General features: G+C 33.9%; 1 protein-coding gene across 1 annotated transcript; it reads right to left on the bottom strand.

The window, feature by feature from the left end:
• Positions 1-3938: 3938 nt before the first annotated feature.
• Positions 3939-12960, bottom strand: LOC134267553 (signal peptidase complex catalytic subunit SEC11A). The gene is made up of 6 exons (XM_062749764.1): positions 12847-12960; positions 10574-10683; positions 6727-6876; positions 6239-6358; positions 4577-4634; positions 3939-4434 (listed from the first exon to the last, which is right to left on the bottom strand). The coding sequence occupies exons 1-6, from the start codon at positions 12901-12903 to the stop codon at positions 4384-4386; spliced, it is 546 nt and encodes a 181-aa protein (XP_062605748.1). The 5' UTR covers positions 12904-12960; the 3' UTR covers positions 3939-4383.
• Between the last annotated feature and the right edge of the window lie 696 nt (positions 12961-13656).

The following is a 13656-nucleotide window of genomic DNA, read 5'->3' as shown; positions in this document are numbered from 1 at the left end:
ACAGGGAATGTGGCACCAAAAGGGAGTTGGGGAGCGTTTGGGGAACATCTGTAACGGTCCCCGTTACAATTAGCACTAGTTTGAATTAATTTTCCATGATGCCTAGTAACTACAAGATAATTATAAGCCATCAGCTACCTATATGTTCGAGTCACAAAAAATTATTTGGGGTCCTGTTACACATTACTAAATGTCTAGCGATAAAAAAAGATAGCAGAGTTTTTGTCCGTAACCTCACCCCCACTCCCTTCCCAGGGGAGGGGGTTTCTTTGGGCAGGAACTCAAAATTTATCTTTTGTTTTTAGTTTTTTTTTTTATCCGTATGTATGTATATTCATGTTCATGTAATATGGATATGTAAATATTTAGTTCATTTGTTGTTTTTTTTATTTTGAAAATTCGAAAAATATTCAATTTACGGCTAAAAAACAAACAATTGTCAAACATATTTAATTTACTGTATAAGTAACCCAAACATTTAAACTGCTACCATCACCATTCCATAAGTGTTTTCATGACATCTTTCTCAGATAAGGACTGCATGAATCGAAATGTTCAAATGTTCGTTTACAAACAATTGACAACCATGGAAGGAAATGGACAGCAACTAGTCACCTGACCTAAAAACCCTTCAACAAAAACACGTTACATGTTAGCTGCAATAATGTAGCCCTTTCCGATTTTTTTATCTGATATTTTCTGTGAACAATCACAATATACAATGTACCTTTAGAACGGTAACTTAAAGCTTGAAAAAAAAAATGAAATCTGACAAAATATTTTATTTATCTTATAATTAGAAAAAGGGGCAACATTTTTCAAGTCAGTTTATTTATTGTCTTGCAAATCGAGAACAAATTTTATATATATCATTTATCTGCAAGCCCCCAGGATGAAAAAAAAAATCAAAATATAAAGCCACTTTTTTTTGGGTTGAGATTTTTGGAAATTTTGGAGATTTTACCTCAAGTATACTTAAATAAATGTAAAATGAAATAGCAAAGAAGAAACCTTATACATGTATGTTTGTTTGTATGTTGTTTATCATCCCTCTCAAGAATTTTTCATTCATATATGGAGACGCCACCACTTGCCGGTGGAGAGATGCAAATTTTGTCCAATGCTCGGCCTAAGGGCTATTGAGCAAGGAGGGATCTTGTTCGTGACAGCACCTACTGCGACATGGGACCTCGGTTTATACGGTCTCATCCGAAGGACCGGTCTCCACGCCCCACAATCACAATTTTATAATTGAGAATTAATTTTTCACCTTCATACATATACAGGTATGTTGCAGCATAGGCATTTCTTTCGCCCATCTTCTTTACCGGTAACATGTGCAAAGTATATTTAACCCAAACTTTGACCATAAATAAATACAAATTTTAGAGTCACTGCTCCAAATATATGATTAATAAAAATTCAACATAAAAATCAAAGGCCTGAAGGGCCTGCGAGTTGACTCGCTTGAGTCAATTGAGCTTTTTCATACATCTGGGCACCATACCTTACTATATTCAGTTTATTTTGCATCTTAAGAGATTGAATATTACATGTCTGATCCATGTTCGGTTCATAAATAAAGTGTATATTGCTTTTCCTTTATATATACAGGTTGGCACTAAAGGCCTTCCGTATTATTTTGACTGGATTCTTTAATGAATTTAAGCACATTAGCTGAAGTGGTCAGTGTCATGGAATAATTAGGTTAAAGATTCCCACAGCAAATCTGGATTCTAAAAATAGATTTTCAACAACAACTAGCTGCAGCTAATGCGAGCAGCAGGTGTTTGTGTTAGGGAGTATTCTAGGTCAATTATAAATAAACTTCAGATGGGAAGATCCAACTAACATGCTTGAACATATATTCATACGCAGTAATTGCATGTACATCGTACTACAGATATTAAATCAAAAATTTCTTTAAAAGCATGAAGGCATAAATAATGTTACAGTATGAAATTTTATACAGTTTTTACCTCTTAAGTTTATACAATCACTCAAACAAAAGCATTTTTTGCTAGAACTATTATGTTTGGATCACCTTGATGAATGTGTGAGAAATTTTACAGCTCTGAAACGGCTGTGTCAACAGGGAGTAGCTTGCTACGCAAGCCAACTCAAAAATCAAAACATAATTTTTTTAAAACAACAGTTGGTTTATTTCTGACAAATAATTCAGTCTCTATGACATAAACCTGCATTATGAATTTACAAACAGATGCCTCAAATGAATGATGACAAGATGTTTTGTAACAGCACCATATATTTGACAGCCCCCTCACATACCCCTCAAAAAAGGCGGTACTTTTAAGTTACTCTATTACTCAACTGCACTGTACATATACAGAAAATATTTATGCTTATAATAAAGTGCTATGGACAGATGATTTTGCTTTGCTTTAAACGTAATTTGTTATGTTCACAATAGCTTCAAAATGTGTTGAACCCAGGGGGGGGGGGAATGAAAATCATTTCGCTGTAAGAGTGTTTGCTATAAGTGTGTTTTACAGTACATGTATTTGCTTTGCTCTAGCATTGCAAATCTTTGCATTTTTTAATGCAAATGATAGAATTTTATTTTACTATAATTTTAAGTTTGAAACAAAAATTATATTCATACAAGGTAATCATCAAAATGCATTAATGTTGATTCAAAAGTCAATCAATGTCAATATCATAAAAACTTTATATGTAATTGCACACTGACTTATGATGTTATGCCAGAGATCTTAAAGCTGAACGCTTCTCATAAATAGGCACTGTCAGACGGGTATATAAACCGTTCGATGTCGTTACACCCGAACTGCACACTCGAAACTCGTGGCCGACATTTAGTACTCCTTTTATAGTCTTAGATTTTTTGCACTCATTTCTTGTTTTTATGTGCATTTTCTGTTTGAAAATAACGTATTGACCTGTATTTTCCATGATACTTTTGTCCTGTTCTGGAAAAAATTACGTTAAATTTGGTAATTTCAGCAAGACCTAGTAGCACGGCTGTGTAAGATGTACGTCTACACTCGTCGGATCTCTACAGCAAAATACATTGAACTGATAAGCGATCTGCTCCTTATATATGGGTTGTAGGGAGAGCGTTGAAGAACGGGAAATATGGCGGACTATGTCCTATTTACGAGTAGTGTTCAGCTTTAAGCAGAATAAATTAACCTGACCTTCAGCATTGTTAACAAGTACTTGGGGTCAAATGTGAAGGTCATTTATGGATAATATTGTAGAACAATACATCCAGTCAAAATTAACTTGCTAAGAAAATGGTACAATGTAGCGATATGGTCTGAACATGGTTGTTTAAAAAGAACAAGAATAGACGGTAAAACAAATTGTCTCTAGAAAATGAAAGGGAGAAATGAAAACAATTTACAGCCCTAATATAAATAATTCTGTTTCACAGTCACAATCTAAATACAAGTACACAGTACACAAAAATTAAATCTAGAATTCCATATATGGATTTTCGTGTACTGTTTGAAAAACTGGCCATAAGCATTTATTGACTGAATGAAATAAAGATACAAATTTTTTGCATCAGCTGAAACATTAATAATGTGTTTTACTGTCAAATATTGCACTTTTTAAAATCATACTGTAGATTGGCAAATAATCACGATGGTTTTAATTTTGGTATGTTCGCGATTCATCATTTTTCAGCAAAATTAAACCCATCGTGAATTCTATTAAGAGTTCTTAGAAACATTTAGATGCTTATACAAAATTTGAATTGATTTCTTGCAGCGTGAAATTAAAACCATCGCAACTGGTACTTTTTGAGATATCATGAAATTTTAACACAGTGGAATTAAAACAACTTACAGTATTGCAGATCAGTATTTATCTGTGTTAACACTATAATTAATGCTGTTATATGTACTTACTAGACCCCCCCCCCCCTGTAAAAAAATAAAATTGAATAGAGATTCAAATATTACAATTCTTTAAAGACAATAACCTTACCATGCAAACTCTTAATAACAATCAAATCCATAATTCATAATCACTCAATAGAAGAAAAAAGAAAAAAAAATCAATCAGTCACATTATCTTACAAAATACTTCTACAACGTGACATGGCTAACCAGTTTACAAAAAAAAAAAAAAAATCATCTTTAAGACTATAATGACATTCAAACTCTCTCATACAGTTCATCCAAAAACACTGCTAGTCACACAGCTTCCACACATTTGCCGAATTATTTCTAACACATTTCACAGTAACAGGCAATAAACACAACTGACATGAACAAAAAGAGTCAACCCTTACACCATAAATACAGATCATGCACCGTTGTGTAGGCTTTTCAATGTTCTCTCACTTTTACTCAGCACTGTAAATTTTTTTTCTCTCTATTTTTCTGGTCTTTGTTATTCTCGATGAATCAACACAAACAGTCCCAGGCAGGCTAGAATGGCATACTGCAATGTAAAAAGAGGAATTATAATTTATTTTACAAAACAAACACAAAAATCCTTTTCCAATTTAATGTTAAAAAAATTACATTATATTTTATAAATAATTTTTTACATTGATATATCAGAGTATAAATGAAAATCTTACTTTAAACTTTGGATAGTCATTCATCAGTATAGTCACTATACCAACGTAAGGAACAAATCTGTAATGAAAATCACCAACCATATACATCTATTAAATATAGTATTTAATACTGGAAATTCATCACATTTTTCCATATACAACTTGTATAAGAGTTATCTTTCTTGAATGTTCTACCTATCAGTCTTATTCTGAAATTCCTCAATCATGTTAATGAGAGTGAAAGATTTTAATTAATACACAACGCAAAAACACAATGCACAATCTTTACATGTAAACTATGAACTTTGTGTTATTTTTTCTAGCTTGACTTTTTTTGTGAATGGGTACATGTAGGTAGGTTTTAAAGCCGCTTAATCCGAAACAGGCACATATTATCTTGCACAATAAAAGTACGTCATTACATAGATAATATATAAAAATAAATTATAAGATTGATTTTATAGTTTATTACAACAATCCTTACATGGAAAACATAGATCAAAAACCTTATTAACAAACAGAAGTTCCTGACAGGAAGTTAAGATCTGTTGTGTAGTCACCTTTGAAAAAAATAAATTTATCGGTTTTATCTAATTATGAAGATAATTTAAACTCGAGTATTTTTTTCCATTAGTACAAGCCTAAGTCATTGAATATATTCCATAGTAATTCTTAAATTGATATGCATATTTAAAGAATAAAGGAAAATCGGATATTTATTTTAAAGGGAAAGAACTATATGCGGTATATTGCATATGTTTGCCCCCACAAAAGTCAAATTTTGAAAACTTCCTGAAATGTGCTGAATTCAATAAATTGTACGAGAAATATAAGTTAACAGAAAATATTATAGTTCCAGAGCAGTGTATTCACAATTTCTGTTTTTATGACGTCACAAACTAGTCCGATTTTATATCCTTTTTCAGAAAGAGGACAAAATGGACAAAATTTCAACAATTTAAGCTTTAAAATTTATAGAGCGCATGTGTGTTCAGGAACAATATTGACATATTTCATTGATATTATCATTCTACACATTATATCAAAATATTTATCCTGAACACACATGCGCTCGGTGACTTTTATTTAAAATATCGACGAAATATGTACATTTTTCTGCAAAATTCATAAAAAACTGAAATTTACGTCATATTTGTGACGTCATTATGTACATATGACGTCATTACTTATGAAATTATTCAGTGCTTTGAAGTCAGCATATACTCCCCTGTTTAAGGACTTAATTAAATATTACTCCATCAAAGTTTGATTTTGGGGGGCAAATGTTGGTTAATACCGCATATAGTTCTTTAGTAAACGAAGGCTAAAATATTCATTGTCCGTGTACTTTGTTGAGAAAAAAAATGCTTGGGTTCGTTCTTCATGAGACATACATGTAAGCGATAAATTTAATTTTTCGTATGTGATTTCACGCGATATCAACAGGATTATTTTTTGTGTGACCTAACAAAAATTATTTTTTTAACTTTTGAATTTTGATATCTTTTGAAAGAAAAAGACTTTGGGGATATAATTTGACAAAAAGTGAAACAATTTATGGACAATTATTTTTCAAGAAGAAAAACGAATATATTTTTTAGCGATTAGAATCGGACCAAGCGGCTTTAAAAAGATGGACACTAAACAGAGAAAATAAAACTTTAATTGACCTAATCAACTTACCCTCTGGCTCGACCGACTACATCTTTTTTCTCCAACCAAAGCTGTCCAGGGGCATACAACCCTCGGTCATCCACTGAATTATTATCTCCCTTAGTTAGGAATTTAACTTTTCCATCTTCTCTGCAAAATGTAAATCATAACTTTTCAATGTTTGATTTCTTAAGATTTCCTACAGATTACCCATTTGTGATACTCTACAAAAATAATAATACCTTCTGGATATAAAACTAAGATTAGAAAAGATTTTCTATCTCTTTCCTTAAATAGTAGTTTCTCACAAACGTATAAATAAAAACAATTGTTATATACATGCACAATATTTCTAATGAAGAGAAAACAAATTAAGTAGTGACTTATTTAATTTCAAAACTTTACAAAGTCATAAAAAAAGAGTTCTTACAAAATAATGAAGACAATTAAGATTTCCAATGAGGATACAAAACAATTAAAGTTTGGTTTTATCCCATTTTTCAAAAATTAAAACCTACTTTTCATGGACTTTGAGCACTCTGTGGACAATTGGAATATCCCGTCCCTCTATTTTGAAGACAACAATTTCTCCCACTCTGATTGGCTCCTCTCTGTAGTTTGTCAGGAAAAGTAGGTCACCACGGAAAAATGCTGGCTCCATACTGCCGCTGTATTCAATGAAAGAATTTTTTTTTTATTATATATAGTATATTATATACTCATCTTCTAAAACCTGATATGTCAATACAATGTGAACTATAATTTAGGATCCAAATTCCCTTAAGCTCAATATCTCAAATGAGTGAATGTCTCTTCCTCTCTTTTGAATATTGATTTCCAAAAAAGGCCAATCTTAAAATAATGTTCATTTGCCCGCTCCTGACTCAGGATGAATAAAAAAAAAAGGGTTGGTCGGTAGGGGAAAAATTTTTTTCCAAAAAAATTTCAATTTCAATGCTGAATTTTCAAAATCTATTTTCCAGAGATTGCATGGAAAAATTACTTCCTGGAGCAGAGTTCCCCCTGAGAATTGAAATAGAGGGGAATATTGAAAAAAAGTAGAAGGGGATCTGGGTTCCTCCCCTAATGAAAAGTTTAGGAAGAAAACAAAAATAACTGGGGGATTACTTCATTATATGTTGGGAAATTCCCCAGCCACCCCTGAGCTCCAGATAAGGTGCATATTTGCAGAAACATGCATCGAATTTTACAAAATATGCACTGAAAAATTAAAACTGAGCATACAATTATGCATTAGCAATCGTATCTAAGCATTAGACCATGAAAGTACTGCATACGAAGGGTTGAAATATACAAGTTCGAATTAGCTAATGATATGAATTGAGGTTAGCTCAGTGTCTGGTTTTTTTCAAAACAATAAACTGATTCTAATGCTTTTCATAATCAGGAACAGTAATCTAGTAATGGCGACACCAATTTCATATTTGGACAGAGAATAAAAGCTTTAGATGAAAATTGCATTTTTTATTTAGAAAGACTTTGCACTTATATGCATAGTTACTTTTAAGTACACAAAAGCGTGTGTCACTTATGTTAAGACGATATTGTAACATACAAGCGATCATTAGTGTTCTCTGTTTAGTAGGACATTTACAATAAAAAAGTTTCTCAGTTTTAGCAAAAAGTCTTATTGATATTTTTAAATTTTATTGAAATAAAATTAATGCTGCAGGAACTGTTCTTTTTAGTTTTTTTGTTTTCCTTTCCTTTTCTAAAATACTTATATTTCCACAATAAAAACAGATGGCAAAACAAATGTATTAACAAAATTTTCTGAAATCATTTTGCCTAGAATCAAAATCTGCATTCAATTTGATTTTAAAATCAGGGAATAAATACACTTTGTGGTAAAAAGTTATCTAGAGCTCTGAACCTGGGTCTTAGGGTCAATCTGGAGGTCAAAAGTGTTTCGAGCCCATTGGCAACCAGAGAGAAAGCAATCAAACATTTTTAGCTCACCTGAGCCGAAGGCTCAAGTGAGCTTTTCTGATCACATTTTGTCCGGCGTCCGTCTGTCTGTAGCTGTCCGTCTGTCTGTAAACTTTTCACATTTTCGACTTCTTCTCAAGAACCGCTGGGCCAATTTCAACCAAACTTGCCACAAAGTATCCTTGGGTGAAGGGGATTCAAGTTTGTTCAAATGAAGGGCCACACCCTTATTCAAGGGGAGATAATTGGGAATTAATGAAAATTTAGTGGTATATTTTAAAAATCTTCTTTTCAAGAACCACTGTGCCAGGAAAGATGAAACTTATGGGGAAACATCCTCAGGTAGTGTAGATTCAAGTTTGTTCAAATCATGACCCCCGGGGGTAGGGCGGGGCCAAAATGGCCGACCAAAGTTTTACATAGAAATATATAGGAAAATTCTTTAAAGATCTTCTTCTCAAGAATGACAAAGCCATAATTCATCATATTTATATGGGAGCATGCTCATGTTGTGTAGATTCAAGTTTGTTCAAATCATGACCCCTCGGGTAAGGGCGGGGCCAACATGGCCGACCAAAGTTTTACATAGAAATATATAGGAAAATTCTTTAAAAATCTTCTTCTCAAGAATGACAAAGCCATAATTCATCATATATATATATGGAAGCATGCTCAGGTAGTGTAGATTCAAGTTTGTTCAAATCATGACCCCCAGGGGTAGGGTGGGGCCAAAATGGCCGACCAAAGTTTCACATAGAAATATATAGCAGACCTGTTTACCCATATCGTTGTTTCTCAGTAATTTTGATGAAATTTGTCCGTGAGATTTCGCATTTGCCAGTGAGATTACATTTTTCATTGATTTTACATATATTTATGGAGAAAGACTGTTTCTCCGATTACTAAGTCGCCGGCGTGGCTGAGTGGTTAGAGCGTCTGCTCTAGACCCGCGAAGTAAAGACTTTATCTTTAAATCGATGGTTGGAATCCCATAGTGGGACATGGAGGCCAGTCCTTCGGATGAGATCGTATAATCCGAGGTCCCGTGTCGCAGTAGGTGCTGGCACGAAAAAGATTCAACCCCACTCCATGGCACGAGTAGAGAACAACATTTGCACTTCTCCACTGGCAAGTGGTGGCGTCTCCATATGAATGAAAGATTCTCTAGAGGGACGTTAAACTACGTACAATCAATCAATCAATCTGATTACTAAAACGAACGTTACGAAAACTAACTGCGAAATTTCGAACAAATGTATTTTTCCGATTTCCGTATTTTCATGACTTCAAATCGTGAGACGTATTTTGTACTTTAAATCCGTATAAACTGCGGCGAAATCGTAAGAGTAAACAGGTCTGATATAGGGAAATTCTTTAAAAATCTTCTTCTCAAGAATTACAAAGCCATAATTCATCATATTTATATGGAAACATGCTCAGGTAGTGTAGATTCAAGTTTGTTCAAATCATGACCCCGGGGGGTAGGGCGGGGCCAAAATGGCCGACCAATGTTTTACATAGAAATATATAGGAAAATTCTTTAAAAATCTTCTTCTCAAGAATGACAAAGCCATAATTCATCATATTTATATGGAAGCATGCTCAGGTAGTGTAGATTCAAGTTTGTTCAAATCATGACCCCCGGGGGTAGGGCCGGGCCAAAATGGCCGACCAAAGTTTTACATAGAAATATATAGGAAAATTCTTTAAAAATCTTCTTCTCAAGAATGACGAAGCCATAATTCATCATATTTATATGGAAGCATGCTCAGGTAGTGTAGATTCAAGTTTGTTCAAATCATGACCCCGGGGGGTAGGGCGGGGCCAAAATGGCCGACCAATGTTTTACATAGAAATATATAGGAAAATTCTTTAAAAATCTTCTTCTCAAGAATGACAAAGCCATAATTCATCATATATATTTGGAAGCATGCTCAGGTAGTGTAGATTCAAGTTTGTTCAAATCATGACCCCCGGGGGTAGGGCGGGGCCAAAATGGCCGATCAAGGTTTTACATAGAGATATATAGGAAAATTCTTTAAAAATCTTCTTCTCAAGAATGACAAAGCCATTATTCATCATATATATATGGAAGCATGTTCAGGTAGTGTAGATTCAATTTTGTTCAAATCATGACCCCCGGGGGTAGGGCGGGGCCAAAATGGCCGACCAAATTTTTACATAGAAATATATAGGAAAATTCTTTAAAAATCTTCTCAATCATTTTCTAAAAAATAGCAAATCCAAGATTGGTCATGGGACTACTTTTGGATTTAAACTTTACAATAAAAAGCCATTTTATACTAGTCCTACCCTTGGTGCTCATGTGAGCGATGTGGCCCATGGGCCTCTTGTTTTAAGATGGCATTAAGAAATTTTGAATGTTTGATTTTTACAAATCATACAACTTATTACCTGAGAACAACCACAATGGGACTCTCGCTACCAGTAACCACCATTAATCCTTTCCATATCATCAGAGCAGAGGATACAATCATTCCAAAGTTCAGAACTTGATAGTACAGCTGTAAAAAAAAAAAACCCAATCCATTATCATGTTAACCAGAACTGGTCTTCTTTAAGCTGTTGTATGTAACCCCAAAACTTTCAGAAATTTTACTGCAATTGCAATCAGCCATCCTCGGCCGACTCTGCTATGCTCCGTTCAAACTTAGGATATGATTGGTAGAGGAATATGCATCAGGTTGAAACATTTCATGCCAGCAACTGCCTAAAGTAAACACTCAATTAATTCATATCTCACTCTGCATAAAGTTATTCGATAAGGTTTTTTAACTTGTCTATTTTCTTCATTGTTATAGGGTTTTGATTACAACCTTGCATTAGTAGGCTTTGAAAGCAAGAACAAAGTGTTGGGAGTGCCAGAAAGTAACTCAGATTTCATATGTATCAGGGTTCTCATTAAGTGCCGGCGACCGGCGATTTCACCGTCTACTTATTTAGTTATACACTGGCGCCGGTTATTTCACTTTCAAAAATCAGTAAAGAAAATCTGTGCTTCAGAAGAGAATTTTGGTTATCCCGTTTGTCTTGTTCAATAAAAAATGTAAACATATAAAATCATTGTTATTTGACGCTTTCCTTGTAAGATTACGACCCCCTATTTTTAAAAACGTAGTGATGATACAGGAATCGCGATCGAAACACGGGCGATAACTCGAAGTGCATCTACCACAAAGATTCCAGAGAGTTCCGAAAGCAATCATGGCGTGTCAGAAAAAAGATACGTTGAGAATATTAGTTGAATTAACGTCTTTATTTGGATTATAATTTAGGTTTAAAGGCATACGCAACCTCAAAAAAATTTGTTGCAATTAATTTTGAAGTTATTTCCAGTGAAAATCCCTTTGTATACTTAAAATGCGTTTCGGAACGATTCTGTGGTGAGGGCTGGTCCCGAGACACAGTAAGATTATTCTAACTACCGATAGAAATAGAGGCGCATCACTATTTTCTAACAAAGAATTGTAAGGGTGACTTCTGTATGGATTTCAATGATACTTGCATATTTTTTTTATAATTGTGAAAATACAGCGTACATATATCTAGTTAATAAGCTGCAGACACTCTGACTTTTTAGTATCCCATACATCTAAACAATGTAAACGTTTTCAATCAAACAACTGCTACAAAAAAGCAACACTTTTTTTTTTTGAAAAATCTTTATTCACAGCATACATGTATTACAAAAATCAAGGAAGGTTAGATCATCATAGGCTGTGTGCTACTCCTGTAATTTTCTTTTTGTTTTAGCAAAATGGGTTCCTAAAAAGTGTCATTTTGAGAACAAATGAAACAAGTCAAAATATGCCCAGATAGGTCCCAGAAGGCACCTCCTGCAATGTAAGAATTAAAAATTCCCCCCACTTGACGAAAGGGGGGAAGCCCCCCTCTCGGACTCACCCCCCCTCGGCCGTTGGCCCTCGGTTCGGGCCTTCGACCCTCAAGTATGAAGTGCCCCCTACTTTTTCTTTTTCTCCACCTACTGTAGAAAATAATGAGAACCCTGATGTATGACATTTGAAAGAAATTCAAATAAGATCAAATGACTGTTGACATCCCAGGTTATGAGCAAGAAATGAGCCATCGGAAGAACTCTGAGTGCTGAAATTGCACAAAAGAGACACATTTTCAAGAATTATTTTTTTCATGAATTGTTTTCAGATGAGGTTTTAAGTTGAAAATTATCACTGCATCAATAGGCGATTTTTGGCTCATCCTGAGAAAAATGTTAAATCAAGCAATAAGTCTGATTTGGTAGGTAAATAAAGGTACTTCAGGTAGATAAATAAAGTTATGTAGATAATTTAGTTTACGTAGCTAAATCTAGTGATTGTACGGTACCAGACCTGACAGTTTTTCACCTAACCATGCTAACCGGCGACCATATGTTCAGGTTTCCCATGGAAAAACCTCTGTTAAATTGATTAATTTTAACTCTAACATAGAATTCCAAAAGAAATTGGTATTTCAAAGCAACTGTGATGTTGCTTATGGCAGAAATACAATCAAGTTCTTTGCATGAATCTCCTTATGCTTTCAAAATCATTACCAAGGAAATTCGAACTGCCACATTTCTTATCGAAATTTCTCAACATGAGCGAAATTATTTGCAGCCAGCACATAGTAAAATCAATCCTACATCAAAAATTGTGTTTCCATCTTACCTGTCTTGGGTTCATCCGCCGTACATCGTCAAGAAAATCAAAATCAAGCAACCCCATTGTGGATTTCTTGCTTTCCAGTCGCCACTAAACAGGAAGCTGACTGGAACTCTCACGAGATTTCAACACAATCTCAGGTTGAATAATCAAAGGACTGTTAGTACTTATTGTTCGGATTTAGTCCATGAACGGAACATGTATCGGAGGTTCTATCTCTTTTGTAGGGCAAATTAATTATGTTTGACAAAGTTTTAGTTGATATATAGATAATTAAATGATAAACAATTGTTCTTATGGCATAATTCATTTAAATACACCATGTTATAAATAATATTATTTTGTAACAGTCGACTATAGTATAATACTGAGGTCGATATGAAAAAGAAAAAAAGACTGACAAGAACAATGATTTTAGATGCTGTGCAATTATAAAACTGTTACAATTTTTTTTCATTAAAAAATTGTGTTTCCAGAAATTTCTCATGTTAAGAAATTAAATAAATATAGGATCTCCCATGATTTGTAGTTAGGTATGATTTTTGATTGTGTGTAATTTTTCCCCCGAGATTTGGCCAAGGGATCAGTAAAACCAAACAACGAGTTGGATGATACAAATGATGTAAGATTATTTTATCCCATGTTTAATTAAATCTACATATATAGGACTCTAGGTCATCGGTGGATGGATGTTAGCTGCTTTTCGTCATGAGCTAACGTTTTCTAGTCTGGACATTTTTAGTTACTTTACTATATACTCATGCTTGTACATTTCATTTCTCAGAAAGTTCGGGGAAGGACGGCCCCTTCGCAATC

The sequence above is a fragment of the Saccostrea cucullata genome, unplaced genomic scaffold, assembly GCF_032062105.1.
Source record: "Saccostrea cucullata isolate Sc308-1 unplaced genomic scaffold, CSIRO_AGI_Scuc_v1 ctg14936, whole genome shotgun sequence".
Lineage (NCBI taxonomy): Eukaryota > Metazoa > Mollusca > Bivalvia > Ostreida > Ostreidae > Saccostrea > Saccostrea cuccullata.
This window is presented reverse-complemented; position numbering and strand designations above follow the sequence as displayed.

Bases quoted from the DNA above. Each gene is read 5' to 3' on its own strand.
- LOC134267553 (XM_062749764.1), bottom strand. From the start codon at position 12,903: ATGGGGTTGCTTGATTTTGATTTTCTTGACGATGTACGGCGGATGAAC. The intron at 10,684-12,846 runs GTAAGATGGAAA...TTTTTTTTACAG, and splicing joins GGCGGATGAACCCAAGACAG to CTGTACTATCAAGTTCTGAA. The intron at 6,359-6,726 runs GTAGGTTTTAAT...TACATTTTGCAG, and splicing joins GTGCTCAAAGTCCATGAAAA to AGAAGATGGAAAAGTTAAAT.